The following is a 17,577-nucleotide window of genomic DNA, read 5'->3' as shown; positions in this document are numbered from 1 at the left end:
AAAAAAAAAAAAAATTAGTTGGGTGTGGTAGTGCATGCCTGTAGTCCCAGCTACTCGGGAGGCTGAGGCAGGAGAATTGCTTGAATCCTGGAAGGGGAGTTTGCAGTGAGCCGAGATCTCACCACTGCACTCCAGCCTGCGCAACAGACCGAGACTCCTTCTGAAAAAAAAAATTGCTTTTTCTTTATTGCCCCTCATCCTACCACCAGCTCAGTTTTCCTGGCCTGAAAAGTAGAAATCATCCTGGACTTCTCCCATTCCTATACCCTCCAGGCCTAACCAGAAATAGTCTTGTCATTTTTACCTTTTCAAAAACTCTTCAATCATCTCTTTCCCTCTATCCCACTGCCACTACCCTATTTTCACATCCTCAGCACTCTGCACATGAAAAACTACAAGAATGTCATAATGTATTTCTCAGCTTCTACTTGGCCCTCACGAATCCTTTCTACAGACTGTAGTTAGAATGATCTTCCTAAAGTACAAAACTAATTATGGGACTTCCCTGCCTAAAATCCTTAAATGTCTACATAATTACTACAAGATTAAGTTCATGTTCCCCAGAAAGGCCATAAGGCCATCCATGACATGGCCTGTAGTCTCACATTTACCACTTACCACCACGCCCTTTATGTGAAAATCATCTGCACCACTTAGAATTTCCCCCTAAGTACCACACTCTCTTATCTATGCACAACCATGTGCCTAAGATGCCTGTTTGTCCCTTTTGCCTATCCTATTTTTAGTCCAAAACCCAGTCTAAACATCAGCTTAACCAGGAAGCACTCCCTGGCCCTCCCAGTCTGGGTTGGATGCTCCCCCTTGATGCTCCCAAGCCAGTCTATGTACATCACAGAAAAACACCATGTTTGTTTTTCCATCTTTCCCACCGAAATTAGATCTCTTTGAAGCTTATTCCTCTATGCACTCATAGGGCCTGGCACAGTACCAACTGGCACATAGTATCAATTATTTGTTGATTAAATGGGTAAACAAACCTATTTTAGTGATAGTGAGCCACTTAGGGGTTATAATCAAGAGGGAGACATGATTCATTTGTTCAATAAACAATTATTGAGGGTGACTTTGTGCAAGGCACTGGTGACAGACAGTGCAACGAATAAAATGGAAAAGGGGCCAGGCACGGTGGTTCACACCTGTAATCCCAGGACGTTGGGAGACTGAAGCAGGCAGATCACTTGAGGTCAGGAGTTCGAGACCAGCCTGGCCAACATGGCAAAACCCCATCTCTACTAAAAACACAGAAATTAGCCAGGTGTGATGGCAGATGCCTGTAATCCCAGCTACTCAGGAAGCTGAAGCAGGAGAATTGCTTGGACCCGAAAGGCAGAGGCTGCAGTGAGCTGAGATCGCATCACTGTACTCCAGCCTGGGCAACAAAGCAAGGCTGTCTCAAAGAAATTTTAAAAATAAATAAAATGGGCTGGGCGCAGTGGCTCATGCCTGTAATCCCAGCACATTGGGAGGCTGAGGCAGGCAGATCACTAGGTCAGGAGATCGAGACCATCCTGGCCAACATGGTGAAACCCCGTCTCTACTAAAACACAAAAAATTAAATGGGCATGGCAGCACACACCTGTAGTCCCAGCTACTCAGGAGGCTACGGCAGAATAATTGCTTGAACCCAGGAGGTGGAGGTTGCAGTGAGCCGAGATCTTGCCACTGTACGCCAGCCTGGGTGACAGAGCAAGACTCAGTCTCAAAAAAATAAAAATAAAAATAAATAAAAACAAATAATAAAATGGAAAAGGTTTCAGCATTGTTGGGGCTAACATTAGTAGAGGGGAGGGGAAAAGGAGGGAGAGACAAGCAAGTAAAGAAATAAAGCAACACAATTATAATAGAGACTAAAGGGGGGCGTGTGGTAGGCGGGGGAGGGGGTGTTGCTAATTTAAACTATGTGGCCAGGAAAAGCCTCACCAGGGAGGTGACAGATAAGCCGAGATCTAAATGGCAAGAAGGAATGAGTCACATGAAGACCTACAGTTAGAGCAATCCAAGGCAAAGGCAAAGTGCAAAGATAGGCATTTGGCATATCCATGGCACAGAAAAACGGCCTGTGCGGATGAAGGATGATAAACTGGCATGAGAATCATAAGCGATGAAAATGGCAAGGCAAGGCGAGACCAAATCACAAGGTCCTGTAGGCCTGGAGTTTGGGTTTTATTCCAAGTGGGATGAAGAGCCACTGAAGGATTTTAAGCAAAAAAAAAAAAAATGACATAATTTGATTTGTATTTTTAAAAGATATGTTTCTCTGTGAATAAATAAGAGTAGAAGCAGGCCGGGCGTGGTGGCTCATGCTTTTGATCCTAATACTTTGGGAGGCTGAGGTGGGTGGATTACTTGAGGTCAAAAGTTTGAGACCAGCCTGGCCAACATGGTGACACCCTGTCTCTGCTAAAAATACAAAAAATTAGCCAGGTGTGGTGGTGGGTGCCTGTAATCCCAGCTTCTCAAGAGGCTGCGGCACAAGAATTGCTTGAACCCGGGAGACAGAGGTTGTAATAAGCCAAGATCGCACTACTGCACTCCATCCTGGACAACAGAGCAGGCCTCTATGTCAAAAAAAAAAAAAAAAAAAAAGTAAAAGCAGATTCACCAGTTAGAAATTTGCCTTAATCCAAGCAAGGTATAACAGTGGTTTCGTCTAACATAGCAGTGGTAAAGGTCAAAATAAATAGATTTGTGATATATTCTGGACATTATCACATCAACATTTTTGGAAGCAAATTCTGGTAGCTGTGTGCAGCACAAGTTGAAGGTAGTGGCAAAAACAGAAGCAGAAAAGCCAGTTAGGAGGCTATTATAATAATCTAACAGCAAAATAACACATAGGGGTAAAAGGAATGCCGTATGAGAACAAGCTAAAAATATAAGATATTTTTCTCCAGAAAGATGAGGGTTTTTTTTTGTTGTTGTTGAGATGGAGTTTTACTCTTTCACCCAGGCAGAGGCGCAATCTCAGCTCACTGCAACCTCCGCCTTCTTGTTTCACGAGATTTTCCTGTCTCAGCCTCCCAAGTAGCTGGGATTATAGGTTCCTGCCATCACACCCGGCTAATTTTTGCATTTTTAGTAGAGACAGGGTTTCACCATGTTAGCCAGGCTGGTCTTGAACTCCTGACCTCATGATCTGTCCGCGTCGGCCTCCCAAAGTGTTGGAATTAAAGGCCTGAGCCATCGCACCTGGCCAAAGGTGCTTTAATCTTTGAACTATGCATGCTAAGCCTGTCTGAAAAAAAAATATCTTTGAACCAATCCTGTGAGGTTGGTATCATTAACCCACTTTACAAATAGAAGGAAACTGGAGTAGAGATAAACCAAGTAACTTGCCCAAAGTTATTCAAAGGTAAGCCAAGACCTGAACTCAGTGAAAACCCATGCTGTTTTCACATGTCATTCTAGGCCTTTCCTCAAAGGGAAGAGGCCAGACAGCAAAGCTGACTTCAGAAAACATCATGGCAAAACAACAAAAACAAACAAACAAATGAACAAAGGGGGAAAAAAAAGAAAGAAAACATCATGGCATAAAAACAGAGGAAAGCTCTGGAGGCCTGTCCAAGGAAGGAGTCAAATGATAATCCCTGCAGGCCATCGTTCCTGTGGGATGGGAAGCCTCAGATTATTCTCTGGGGCAGGGCTGATTCAGTGACTCTGTGGGACTGGGTCTTAGGTACCCCATCTGGGAGAATTGTGAAGAGGAAGAGGAAACAAATCCAGGATTACAGACCCCACAGTTCTCTCGCTGCCACTTCAAGTCACAAAATGACAGTGCTATTCACATCCTTGTGGAGGTGACCACAGCCCTGGGTGCTGTTCACAGCTACCTGGGCTCCCCTTTCTGGATCCACCAGGCTGGTAAGAACTTTCTTCCCCATTCTTCCCACATAGTTCCCACCCCCACTGAATCAGACCCTATACCCAGGATCCCCAACTCTGGCCCTTCTGACCCATGGCCCTGGTGGCATAATGCCTCATGCACAGAAAGGCTTAAGCTACTCCCTGCTGACATCCCTGTAGTGGGCCTCCCCACCCCAAACTTGCACTGGAGGGAGATCTCCAGCGGGTATCTGGAATTGGAGTGGCAGCACCCATCATCCTGGGCAGCCCAAGAGACCTGCTATCAACTCCGATACACAGGAGAAGACCATCAGGACTGGAAGGTATGGTTAAGGAACAAATGCCCACAGACCTCACTACGCAGGAGATCCCTGGGGTTGACCATGCCTGTTAGCAGGAGTGAAAGTGTTTATGTATCTATGTCGCTGCTAGTACATCTATGTTTACTGCATTCAACTGGTATCTCTCTTGGGCATCTGATACTGCTGGCAACTCCTACTCAACATTTCTTTTCCGTTGGTCTTTGGGATATCAGTCTTCCCTGATTTTCTTCCTATCTCTCTGACTGAACTTTCTCACTCTCCTCTCCTGGCTCCTCCTGTCCAGCCTTCCATAAAATGCTGTGCTTTCTGGAGTCTCATCCTAGGCTCTTTTCTCCTCTGATAAAATAGATATGCTCTACCCAGGTGAGTGCTTCAACTCCATGGTTTCAATGGCCATACATGAAAAATCACAATTTTACCATTCTAACTGCCATATGGAGGGGAATTTACAAACCACAGGCAGATTACCAAAACATCTGAAATCTGTTTCCTCATTGGTGAAATAGGGATGAAGCTATCTACCTTATGGAATTACAGTAAAAATTAAATACCGTATCTAAATACCTAGCATACTGCCTGGCATACGGAAGGTGCTCAATATACATTAAATATTAGTTTGTCTACTTTTATTCTCATTTGCCACACATATATAAAACTGTGTACAACATCTTATAGGATGGTTCTACCAAAACTTCCTCCCCTGGACATTTCAAACTCAGTGTATCCAAAATGGAACTCCTCTTCCTCCCGAAGCTTTACTTTTTTATTGTGATATAACTTACATACAACAAAGTATACAAATGTTCAACATAAAAGCTGTGCATGAGTGTACACCTATGTAACCGTAACCAGGATCAAGGTCCTCCGCCACCAAAGGTAATCACCATCCTGATATTACCATTGATTCATTTAGATTGTTGTTGAACCCTATAAAATGAAACCCTAAAGTTGAACTCTATAAAATGGAACCCTAAACTTACTTCTCTTCTGCTTCTTGTCTGGCACCACTACTTACCCAGTACCCAAGCCTGAAAGCACCCTTGACTCTTCCTCTGTTTCCCTTCTCCCTTCCCCCTGCTCATCAACAACCAAGCTGATGGCAATAAAGTACTAACAGTCCTCAAATTCCGACCAGGACTGCCTTAGCCTCATCTGTGACCATCCAGCCTTCTCATCCATGTTTATAGCACCCTAAACCACTCTGTAGCACAAAACCCAGCATTAAATGCTTCTCTGGACTTCCATGGTGCCTTGCACTAATTAATTGTTGTGATTATCTACCTGTTTGGATGTCCCCCTCATTAGACAGGTAAGAGACCGTGTTTCATTGCTTTCTCCCCAGTGACTAACCCAATGTTTGGAGTATCACACAGTTCATAAATGTTTGCTGTCTTCCTGCTTGTACACATGATGTTCGTACTCCAGCACCTAGCACAAATCTGGCATCCTCTGCGGCATGAGTATTATTTGTGGCACGGTCTGTGTGACTCCATCGCCCGCCCTGGAGTTGTGGTGAGAGCACCCGGCAGGGTGTGTGTGTACCGGGATCCCTGCCAAGGGTGTACCTGGGTGTTGGTGTTAGGATGCGTAGCTCTCTGAGGTGAGGACTGTGCTCAGGAGGTGGGCGCTGGCGCGTTTCTCTCGGGCAGAGCGTGATCCCATTAGGGAGAGGCTCTCGGTTAGGGAGGCCTATCCTGTTTCTGCCGGGAAGCATGTTTTCCGCAGGTGGTGCTCCCTGTGGGAAACTCCGACCGCGTGGGGATTCGGAGCTGTAGGACGTAGGTCAAACAGACGCCAGGCTGTCGAAGCCGCGACGCCTGGACACCCGCACGCTTTTCTGCGTAGGTGGTGGAGCCGCCTCTCGGGGCCAGAGGAGGAACCCTGGAGCTGCGCCCGCGATCTCGCTACCGTTTACAGCTGCGCGCCAGGCTCAACGGCCCCACCTACCAAGGCCCCTGGAGCTCCTGGTCCGACTCAGCTAAGGTGGAGACCGCCTCCGAGACCGGTGAGGCAAGCCCTGGCCGCGCCAAAGCCGCACAGCGCCTGCGCCAGGGCCAGGACGCCGGGTGCGGGAAGGGCGGGGCGGGGCGGGGCGCGGGGAGGGGCGGGGCGCCGGGTGCGGCAGGACCCGGGCGCGGAGAGGGGCGGGGCCCTGGCAATGCGGGTCCACGGCTGCGCTGGTGCCCGCGGTGACCAGGGGTGGCGAGGGGCGGGGCCAGAACAGGGGCTGGCCGGCTGAGGGCGGGGCCAGAACAGGGGCTGGCCGGCTGAGGGCGGGGCTCCGGCCAGGGTGGGCCGAGGTCTGACTCTTTTTGTCTCCTAGCCTGGATCTCCTTGGTGACCGCTCTGTTCCTTGTGCTGGGCCTCAGCGCCCTTCTGGGCCTGCTGCTGCTGAGGTGGAAGTTCCCTGCGCACTACAGGTCGGGTACCGCCCCTGCCAAGCAGGAGACGGGCGGTGGACGGGGCCGAGCCGAAGTCCTCTCAACAAGCATCCTCGGGTGGCTCTGTGACCCCAGCTCTCGGGCCACCGCCCGTGCGCACCTACGGCATTGCCGCTTCCTGCACGTCTCCTCTGGGACTCGCAACAGCTCCTTACACTCTAACACGCGCACTGTACCTCACACCTCACAGCCCTGCCTCCTGCTGCTCACTCGGCGACGAGGCCATCGTCCACCCTTCAGCCAAGACGCTCACCCAACCCCCATCCAATCGGCCATCAGGTCCCACCTCCTAAACCTCATCCAAGCAATGGCCCCCTTTCTCTAGCCTCACAGACACGACCTGTCTCACTGAAACAGAACCTCTTCCTCCTCCGATCTAGCCTCACACAGCCATCAGAATAATCTTTCTAAAATGCACACAGGAACCTGTCAATTCCCTCCTTACATCCCTTTAATAGCTCCCAGGACATAGTCCAGGCCCCCTATGATGACAAGCAAGGCTCTGCAAAATCGGCCCCTGCCCGCAAGTATTTCACCCGCTTCTACCCTGTGCATCGGCTTTTCCAAACTGTTGGTGGTTTTCTCCACAAGTCAGCTTTTACTTTTCCGTGCCTTTGCACATAATGTCCCCTCTGCCCGAAATATTCTCCCTGTCTGACTAAACCATTCATCTGTAAATAACTTTCTTCGCCAACTCTTAAGAAACCTTTCCTGACCCTCCCGTTTGGCCGCTGCTTTGTGCTCCAATACAGTACCAGTAGTGTTTTCCTGTGTTTATTTCTGTATATATGTTCAATCTTCCCTATTATACCTTACTTGGTCATCTTTAAATCCTTAGCACAGTGCCTGCCAAGAAGCAGGCCCTTAAATAAAAGTTATTAATGAGTGACTCATTTATGTGGGAAGACTAAGGCTGAGGAGAAATGCCATTGGAGGCTATAAACATGCAGGATAGAATGCATCCCACCTCCATCCTTCATCTGCTGCTTCTTGAAAACTTAGCTCAGAAGTCAGCTCCTCCAGGCAGTGTCTTTTGATGGTCCTAGGCTGGTTCAAGTGCCCTTCTTGTGGGCTACCATCTCTCTTTGAACTTTTAATCTGCCCATATGTATGAGGAGACTGGAAGGTAGCCTCCATGCAGGTAGCCAGATGTAACAAAAAAGTTGGAGAAGTTGAAAGAAGCAGTCTGCGGAGCCAGACATACTCAGTTCCTTTTCCTCAATTTACCAGGTAAGTCACACGTCCTCCCCTGGAGAGATATGAGTGAGGTCAGTGAAGAGGCCTGAAATAGTTTGCTGATGTCCCTACATGCGGAAATATGAGGCTAAAGAATTGAGGTTTCCCCAACATTAAGTATGGATTCCCCTTAATCCATTCTTCTCCCAGAGAGACTACCCTCTCCGGTAACTTACTAATAAGCTCCACTGATTTTCTTTATTCAACTAATTTAATGAGCATCTACTATGGGCCAGACACTATTCTACACCCTAGAAATATAGGAGTGAACAAATAGACAAACTCTCTGTTCTCAGGGGGCATATGTTCTAGTGGTGTGAGACAGACAAAAAAAAAATACATTTAACAGTATAATAAATGTACAAGTGCTATAAAGAGAAATGAAGTATAGCAGGAGATAGAGTGTGATGGGGAAGGGAAGTGGCACTACAGTAGTCCCCTCTTATCCACAGTTTCATTTTTTGTGGTTTCAGTTATACTTGGTCAATTAAGGTCCAAAAAAATTAAATGGAAAATTTCAGAAATAAATAATTCATGCATTTTAAATTGTGAGTAGCATGATGAAATCTCTTGCCATCCCACTGTGTCCCACCAGGGATGTAAGTCATCCCTTTGTCCAGCATCTCCCATGCTGTATACGCTCCCTGCCCCATAGTCACTTAGTGGCCATCTTGGTTATCAGATCGACTCACTGCGGTAGTGCAGTGCCTATGTTCAAGTAACCCCTATTTTAGTTAATAATGGTCCCAAAGTACAAGAGTACAAGAGTAGTGATGTTGTTGGCATATTGTTATAATTGTTCTATTTTATTATTAGTCATTGTTAGTATCTTACTGTGCCTTTTTTTTTTTTTTTTTTTTTTTTGAGACGGAGTCTTGCTCTGTTTCCAGGCTGGAGTGCAGTAGTGTGATCTTGGCTCACTGCAACTTCTGCCTGCCGGGTTCAAGCAATTCTCCTGCCTCAGCCTCCTGAGTAGCTTGGACGGCAGGTGCAGCTACCACACCTGGATAATTTTTTGTATTTTAGTAGAGACGGGGTTTCACCATGTTGGCCAGTCTGGTCTCGATCTCCTGACCTCGTGATCCACCCACCTCGGCCTCCCAAAGTGCTGGGATTATAGGCTTGAGCCACCACACCTGGCCAACTATGCCTAATTTGTAAACTATCGGAGGTATGTACGTATAGGAAAACCATCTGCTGGGAGTCTTGAAACATATCCCCTGCAGATAAAGGGAGACTACTGAATTTCAGGCAGTGTAGTCAGGGATGACATTTGAACAGAGGCTTACAATGAGGTGAGGGAATGAATCCAGTGTTCCAGACAGAGGGCACTTTCTGTTCATTGGAATGTTTGCAGAAACTGTAGCACCCTTTGTTGAACCTGCCCATCAATGACTTCCCTCCCCTACCTGAGGTTTTCTTCTTACCTCTACTCCCCTGCCTGACTGTATTGCCTTGACCATGCCCTAATCTCTCCAGGCCTTACTCCCTGCCCTCACTGTTCCCCCATCCCAACTGCTCTCCTCCTCCCTCCCAATTCACTGCCCTGGCTCAGTCTGCTTCTCTTCCTTCTCCCCCAGGAGACTGAGGCATGTGCTGTGGCCCTCACTTCCAGACCTGCACCGGGTCCTAGGCCAGTACCTTAGGGACACTGCAGCCCCAAGTCCGGTGAGTGTGCTCCCCTCCCCTGTGCCCACCACCAACCCTGCTGGGTGCTGGATCCTTGCCCTCACAACACAACTTGTTCAAGGTCCTTGCCTATCAGCGTGTCAAACCCAGGCACTACCCCAGCTCTACCCTAGCCCTTCCCCTTCCTGTATGGTCCAGCGCCTCTTCCCACAGGATCTGCTCTAATCCAGCACCTCTGCTCGTCTCTCTCAGCCCAAGGCCACAGTCTCAGATACCTGTGAAGAAGTGGAACCCAGCCTCCTTGAAATCCTCCCTAAATCCTCAGAGGGGACTCCTTTGCCCGTGTGTTCCTCCCAGGCCCAGATGAACTACCAAAGATTGCAGCCTTCTTGCCTGGGGACCATGCCCCTGTCTGTGCGCCCACCCATGGCTGAGTCAGGGTCCCCATGTTCCACCAACATCGCCAACCATTCCTACTTACCACTAAGCTACTGGCAACAGCCCTGAGGACAGGCTCCTCACTCCCATATCCCTGGACAGAGCTAAACCCTCTAGGCACTCTGTGAACCTTCCTACCCTACCCAAAAACACAAGCACTCCAGACCTCACTTCCATCCCCCTCTGTCTGCCCTTATAGTTAGGCTTCATAGCACTGATCTTAGTCCACTGATGCTGACATAAAACCAGAACCCTTTCTCCACAGGCAGGCTCATTTCACTAAATTCCTCCTTTACTTTCTCTCTCCTCTTTAATGCCAAATGCCTTGAAACAAGCCTCCACTTTCCCACTTCCCAATTACTCTTCAGACTACTTCAATTAGTTCCCCTACTACCATTTTGCTAGTCAAACTGCCCAGGCAAAGTTCACCTCACATCTAATTCCAAGATCCAATAGGATCTCGTTAATCATCAGTTCCTTTGATCTCTCTGCAAAATTTGTCATGGCTGACTACTCACTTCTTTAAATTATTTCCTACTTTGGCTTCTATAACTTGACCTTCCCTGCTGGCTCTGTTACTGCCTCTTTGAGTATACTAGTAGCTTTTTTGTTTGAGACAGGGTCCCACTCTGTCACCCAGGCTGGAGTGTAATGGCGCAATCTTGGCTCACTGCAACCTCCACCTCCTGGGTCACACGATTCTTGTGCCTCAACCTCCCTAGTAGCTGGGATTATAGGCACACACTATCACACCCAGCTAATTTTTGTATTTTTAGTTGACAGGGAGTTTCACCATGTTGCCCAGGGTGGTCTTGAACTCCTGACCTTGGGTGATCCACCCACCTCAGCCTCCCAATGCGCTGAGATTACAGGCATGAGCCATTGCGCCTGGCTGAGTGTACTAGTAGCTAGAGTAGATCTAGAGTCAAAGCTGAATTCAATTCCTGTCCTTCACATCTGCTAGCTGTGCAATCTTGGGCACATAACTTAATGTCTTTGAGCCTTCGTGTTCTCACCTGTAAAACAGGCATAATAATAGCACCCCATAGAGTTGTGATGAGGATTGAGATAATCTAAGTAAAGCAGAGTGCCTAGGACATAGTAAATGATTAATATATCTGAACTACTGTTGTAATTATTCCTTCTTACTCTCTTCTTCTAGCATTTTTTCCAATTGTTACAGTCCTTCAATATTCCATTTCTTAACAGAGTCTTCAATCCCGTCTATTCTCTGCCTTTATTATATGTTGACCATTCCAAAGTTCTTATCTCCAGCTCAGGCTTCTACTGCAACCAACTGGCTACATGTCTGTCCCCTGCTACTAGATTGTAAGCTCATTGAGGGAAAGGGCCCCGATTTACTTGTCGTCTTCCCCCAGCACCTAGAGTACTGCTTGGTGCATGATAGCAGGCCTTCAATAAATTTTTTCTAAACAAATGAAATCTTTCTGGGCAAGGTTACCTTAACCCCATGCCAACTGTCCTCATCCTCTAAACTGTTCATATGCAGCAGTAAATATGCTTAGACAGTTCTGGTTATGGACTCGCCTAACACATTCTACTTCTCAAACAAATGGTTTTGTTGTCATTGTTTTTTGTTGGCTCCAAACATACCCATTATATCAGTCAGGGTCTTGGCAGAAATAGAAGGCACACTCAAATTGGGTAATTTGATTGGAGTGTAATAAAGGGCAAACAGTATTTACAAGGATGAGGGCAAGATTTGGGAAAACCATCAAGGAATAGTGCAAGTACCTCTGAGGCTAACAACAACAAGGAGCTGGCATCTGCCCTGTGCATCAAGGGGTAAGGGAGGGAGTGGTTCCCAGATCACCAGAGAGTAGCTGTAAGAGAGGGCTGCCTGGCAGAAGCTGTGGCCTTTGGTAGAGGGATGCAGCTGACCTATGGGCAGGTAGCAATGAGAGCCAGGGGGACAGACAGCTCAAGCTCATGCTCCGCCCATTCCAGTTTTAGGTCCCTAGGAGTAAAGTCAGAGCCTTTCACATAGCTGGGGAGGAATCAGGGAGAGTGGGTATACTGGATGTCATCCATTTGTCCCACCCAGACCTACTCCCCACCCTTCTCCATCTTGTCCTATGCTCAGCAAGGCTGATTCATGTGGCTTGCATTAAAGCATTCCCTTGGGCTTTGGTTTCTGCTTGGGTTCCCACCAATAGGATATTATGAATTGAATTGGATTATATTCCTCTCCTCTCCCTCAAATTCGCATTAAAGTCTTTTTTTTTTTTCTTTTTGGCTGGGCGCAGTGGTGCATGCCTGTAATCCCAGCTACTTGGGAGGCTGAGGCACAAGAATCACTCGAACCTGGGAGCCAGAGGTTGCAGTGAGTCAAAACCACACCACTGCGCTTCAGCCTGGGTGACAGAGTAGGACTCTATTTCAAAACAAAAACAAAAAGACAACCTGCTTTTTCTTTTGAGACAGGGTCTTCGCCATGTCATTGAGGCTGGAATGCATTGGTGTGGTCATGGCTCACTGCAGCCTCAAACTCCTGGGCTCAAGCAATCCTCCCACCTCACCCTCCCAAGTACTTGGGACTACTGGGACTACAGGTGTGCAGCACCAGGTTGGCTAATATTTTCTGTATTTTTTTAGAGACAGGGTGATACTATGTTGCCCAAGCTAGACTCAAACTTATGGGCTCAAGCAATCCTCCAGCCTTGGCCTCCCAAAGCACCGAGATTTCAAGTGTAAGCTATCATGCCCAGCCAGATGTTGAAATCTTAACTCCCAGTACTTCAGATATGACCTTATTAGGAAATAGGGTCATTGCAGACACAATTAGTTAAGATGGGGCTGAGCGCAGTGGCTCACACCTGTAATCCCAGAACTTTGGGAGGCCAAGACAGGCAGATCACAAGGTCAGGAAATCGAGACCATCCTGGACAGCATGGTGATACCCCATCTCTACTAAAAATACAAAAATTAGCTGGGTGTGGTGGTGCATGCCTGTAATCCCAGCTGTTGGGGAAGCTGAGGCATGAGAATCACTTGAACCCAGGAGGTGGAGGCTGCGGTGAGCCGAGATAGTGCCACTGCACTCCAGCCTGGCAACAGAGCAAGACTCCATCTCAATAATAAATTAGTTAAGATGAGGTCAGGGCCCTAATTCAGTATGATTGGTATTCTTATGTATTCTTATGAAAAGAGAAAATTGGCCCAGGCACAGTGGCTCACACCTGTAATCCCAGCACTTTGGGAGGCCGAGGCAGGCAGATCATGAAGTTAGGAGATCAGGACCATCCTGGCCAACATGGTGAAACGTCATCTCTACTAAAAATACAAAAATTAGCTGGGCGTGGTGGCGCATGCCTGTAATCCCAGCTTCTCGGAAGGCCGAGGCAGAATTGCTTGAACCCAGCAGGCGGAGGTTTCAGTGAGCCGAGATCACGCCACTGCACTCCAGCCTGGGCAACAGAGCAAGACTCTGTTTGAAAAAAAAAGAGAGAGAGACAAAATTGGACACACATACACATAGAAAGAAAGCCAAGTGAAGATGAAGGCAGAGAACAGGGTGATTCTTCTATAAACCAAGGAATGCTAAAGATTGCTGGCAAACCACCAGAAGCCAGGGGAGAGGCATGGAACAGATTATCCCTCACAGCCCTCAGATGACAGACACCTTGATCTGGAACTTCCAATCTCCAGAATTGTGAGACAACCAATTTCTGTCATTTAAGCCTTCTAGTTTGTGGTACTTTGTTAACAGCAATTTTAGTAAACCAATACAGAGGCTATCAGGGGATGGGCAACACAAGCCACCTATGCTTGCTGGCTTCCCGTTCTCCCTGTTTCATTCTTTCTGCAGTTCCTCCCAAATGGATCTCAAGCACCCACTTTCCTGATCCTGCTCTCTCCAAAGTCATCGATGATTTGATATTTAATGGCCAAATGTGACCTTTTTTGTAATCATTCCACTTGACTATATATATCGGAGTACCTCCCACTTCAAGATCCATGTCTGTATAATTTCCATTGTCTTCCTTCATTCCTTTATTTTAGTAGTAGTATTTTGAGACAAAGTCTCCCTCTGTCACCCAGGCTAGAGTACCGTGACATGATTTCACTTACTGCAAACTCTACCTCCCAGGTTCAAGAGATTCCCCTGCCTCAGCCTCCAAAGTGGCTGGGATTACAGGCATGCCCCATCACACCTGGCTAATTTTGTATTTTTAGCAGAGACAGGTTTTCGCCATGTTGGGCAGGCTGGTCTTGAACTCCTGACTTCAGCCTCCCCAAGTGCTGAGATTACAGATGTGAGCCACGACACCAGCCCAAATCCTTTATTTTTCTTTTCCTGTCTTTTTCTTGGACTATTATGCCCACAAATCCTTTATTTTTAAATGTACAAATTCCTTTATTCTTCTCTACAGCTACCCTTAGTCCAGAGGTTGCAAATTACTGGCCATATTCACCCCTCAGATATGTTTTGTTTGGTTCTTCCCTACACAGAAACCCCACAGGTTCCACAATGCCTAGCAGATAAAGTACAAAGTCCTTACCTTAACATTTAAGACCCTGACTAGCTTGACACTAGACAACCCTTTCTATGGTTTCTGGGAACTCCCTACCTCTAATCTAAGCATATTCAATTCCTTATTTTCCAAGGTAATTGGAAATAGAAAACACGAAGGTTTCAAGTCAAAAATAATATTAAGTTTGGCAGAGTCCCAGATTTTTCTCTATCAACATCGGAGTGGACTTTAGGCTAACAATCGAAACCTGATTTTTTCAGCCTCTTTCTGGGACAGTATAGCATATTGTTATGATTGCAGGGATTAGTCAGATAGTTTGAATCCTGGGTTCCCCTACTTATTATTGGCCGCATGCCTTTGGGCAAGTTTCTAATCTCTCTGGCCCAGTTTCTTTTTTATGTAAAAGGAAGATAGGGTATCTATCTGCCTTATGGGATTAAGGATTGAACTCGATAATATATGTAAACTGTTTTAACACGGTAGTTAGATGGTCCATAAATGGTACCATTATTATTTTTATGAATGCTGAGCCACCTCTGAGCACATTAAAACAATTTACTCACATCATCATTAGAGCACTGGATTGAGTAGGAGTCACACCTGGATTCCCACAAACTTCTGTGTATGACCTCGGGCACATCCTTTATCTGGGCCCCGGTTTCTCCAACTGTAGAATATGGATTTGTCGGAGCGGGGAGGGTGCACCACGCACGGGTTGGAATAATGGATCTCTAAGGCCCTCACACCTTTAAAGCCCCATGGGGTAAGCCACAGTGCCTCCTGTAGGGCAGTCTAACCTTATCTTCCAGATAGGCAGGTTAGAATACCGATGCTTTTTCTTGACCTTAAGGAATTCATTCCCCATTTTCAACCTCATTTTCTCTGTTTGTAAAACAACAGCAAACAAGACAAACACACGTTACTTCCTTTCCAGCAGGGTTCCTACCCGGCGCCAAGCAAAAGTGGAATGTACCCTAAGTAGCTCCGGCCTTCTTCCTGCTCCCAAGCTTCTCAACTCGTTCCCACGCTTCTCAACTCCCATCCCCTGCCCCGCTGCTGCCCGCGGCTCTCCTTGCACTCCTAGAAACAGCTCAAGTGCCTTGGGCACTCCACCAGGTTCTGCACCAAGTTATGCATCATAAATACGACCCTAGTGCAGGATTTAAGTGTGAACTTCCGCAGGCATTCGGACCCTGAAGCACCCAGGGCCAGATATTATGAGCTTGCGGCGGGAAAAGGAACGCAGAGGAGCCTACAGAGGTGACTCGAGGACGCGGAGGCAGCGCATGCCCCGCCCCGCCTGCCTTCCAGCACCGGTCCTCTGGCGCCGACTCCCAGTCCCTCTCGCAGCCTTCAAATCGCGCTCCGCATCTGGACTCTCGTGAGAGCTGAGACTTGTCCCGGAAGACCCGCCCCCTGAGCTGGAGAGGCCAATGGGCGAGGGCAACGGTTGCGACGGTTGCGTTTTGAAGGAGCCAATGGGTGCTCGGAGCGGAGAGTTTAAGAGGCTTAAGCCAGGCGTGTTGAAGCCGGTCCGAACTGCAACCTGATAGGGAGCGCACGGTGAGAGGTAGCGGGGCTGAGCCGAGGTGGGGCCGTGGCCAGGGGAATGGGGTGCTAGGCTGGAAGGGGCTGCAGCCGAGGGTGGCCCTGATTGTGTGACCGGCCAGGAGCGAAGGGGTCCCTCGCTGTCCCCTGAGCACCGTCGCCTCCTTTCTCCAGGGCTCCGCAGGCACCAACTGCAAGGACCCCTCCCACTGCGGGCGCTCCCATGGCGCAGTTCGCGTTCGAGAGTGACCTGCACTCCCTGCTTCAGCTGGATACACCCATCCCCAATGCACCCCCCGCGCGCTGGCAGCGCAAAGCCAAGGAAGCCGCAGGCCCGGCCCCCTCACCCATGCGGGCCGCCAACCGATCCCACAGCGCCGGCAGGACTCCGGGCCGAACTCCTGGTCAGTGGGGTGCCAGAGGGACTGGCTGAAAGTAGCCTTCATGCTTCCTCCCCTAGGGAGCCCGGTCCGACTGTCTTCTCTTTCCCCGCCCCAGGCAAATGCAGTTCCAAGGTTCAGACCACTCCTAGCAAACCTGGCGGTGACCGCTATATCCCCCAACGCAGTGCTGCCCAGATGGAGGTGGCCAGCTTCCTCCTGAGCAAGGAGAACCAGCCTGAAAACAGCCAGACGCCCACCAAGAAGGTACGTTTCCCAGAGGGGCTTAAGGCACAGGACCTGACTGTTCTTTGGATAATACCATCTTGCTTCTCCACCACCCTTTATGCCAGGAACATCAGAAAGCCTGGGCTTTGAATCTGAACGGTTTTGATGTAGAGGAAGCCAAGATCCTTCGGCTCAGTGGAAAACCACAAAATGCCCCAGAGGGTAAGACCTGAAGTTCCTGGTTCCTTGATGGAAGTGTCGGTTTATCCCCAGGGTTGAGCGCAGATATCTGTCTGCTCTTCCCATCTAAGACTGAGGGCAAGAGAGGTGTTGATTTTCCCAGCATCTAGACCCACTCCGTTGCCACAGGTTACCAGAACAGACTGAAAGTACTCTACAGTCAAAAGGCCACGCCTGGCTCCAGCCGGAAGACCTGCCGTTACATTCCTTCCCTGCCAGACCGTATCCTGGATGCCCCAGAAATCCGAAATGACTACTGTAAGTGCATCCTTGTCCTAGCTTCAGAGACGGAGAAGGAGGGCCTGGGACCAGCAAACAAGGAAGCTCATGCTCTTCTCTCCACCTCTGACAGACCTGAACCTTGTGGATTGGAGCTCTGGGAATGTCCTGGCTGTGGCACTGGACAACAGTGTGTACCTGTGGAGTGCAAGCTCTGGTGACATCCTGCAGCTTTTGCAAATGGAGCAGCCTGGGGAATATGTATCCTCTGTGGCCTGGATCAAAGAGGGCAACTACTTGGCTGTGGGCACCAGCAGTGCTGAGGTGCAGGTGAGACATGTCCCTGCCCTGCAGTTCTCACCAGTCCCAGTGGGCTTGCACAGCTGGAGGATATTTATGTCAAGTCCCAATCTCTCATCCCGGTGGGCTTCTCTCTCTAGCTATGGGATGTGCAGCAGCAGAAACGGCTTCGAAATATGACCAGTCACTCTGCCCGAGTGGGCTCCCTAAGTTGGAACAGCTATATCCTGTCCAG

The 17,577-nt window shown here is 48.4% G+C and overlaps 2 protein-coding genes across 2 annotated transcripts in view; both read left to right on the top strand.

Moving 5' to 3' along the window:
- MPL (MPL proto-oncogene, thrombopoietin receptor) overlaps nucleotides 1-10,607 on the top strand; it is a 16,004-nt gene extending 5,397 nt beyond the window's left edge. Inside the window, exons 7-12 of the mRNA XM_037743137.1 lie at nucleotides 3,698-3,882; nucleotides 4,045-4,187; nucleotides 6,033-6,192; nucleotides 6,511-6,607; nucleotides 9,445-9,532; nucleotides 9,746-10,607. Of these exons, the coding sequence (XP_037599065.1) occupies nucleotides 3,698-3,882; nucleotides 4,045-4,187; nucleotides 6,033-6,192; nucleotides 6,511-6,607; nucleotides 9,445-9,532; nucleotides 9,746-10,000 (928 nt within the window). The 3' untranslated portion in view covers nucleotides 10,001-10,607. The remainder of the gene's footprint in view (nucleotides 1-3,697; nucleotides 3,883-4,044; nucleotides 4,188-6,032; nucleotides 6,193-6,510; nucleotides 6,608-9,444; nucleotides 9,533-9,745) is intronic.
- Nucleotides 10,608-15,683: 5,076 nt separating this feature from the next.
- Nucleotides 15,684-17,577, top strand: part of CDC20 (cell division cycle 20) — a 4,556-nt gene continuing 2,662 nt past the window's right edge. The window contains exons 1-7 of the mRNA XM_017541605.2: nucleotides 15,684-15,990; nucleotides 16,150-16,379; nucleotides 16,474-16,622; nucleotides 16,709-16,805; nucleotides 16,953-17,081; nucleotides 17,176-17,372; nucleotides 17,483-17,576. Of these exons, the coding sequence (XP_017397094.1) occupies nucleotides 16,199-16,379; nucleotides 16,474-16,622; nucleotides 16,709-16,805; nucleotides 16,953-17,081; nucleotides 17,176-17,372; nucleotides 17,483-17,576 (847 nt within the window). The 5' untranslated portion in view covers nucleotides 15,684-15,990; nucleotides 16,150-16,198. The remainder of the gene's footprint in view (nucleotides 15,991-16,149; nucleotides 16,380-16,473; nucleotides 16,623-16,708; nucleotides 16,806-16,952; nucleotides 17,082-17,175; nucleotides 17,373-17,482; nucleotide 17,577) is intronic.

The sequence above is a fragment of the Cebus imitator genome, unplaced genomic scaffold (assembly GCF_001604975.1).
Source record: "Cebus imitator isolate Cc_AM_T3 unplaced genomic scaffold, Cebus_imitator-1.0 Scaffold136, whole genome shotgun sequence".
NCBI lineage: Eukaryota > Metazoa > Chordata > Mammalia > Primates > Cebidae > Cebus > Cebus imitator.
Note: the sequence above shows the minus strand (reverse complement) of the source record. Positions and strands in the feature narration are given on the sequence as shown.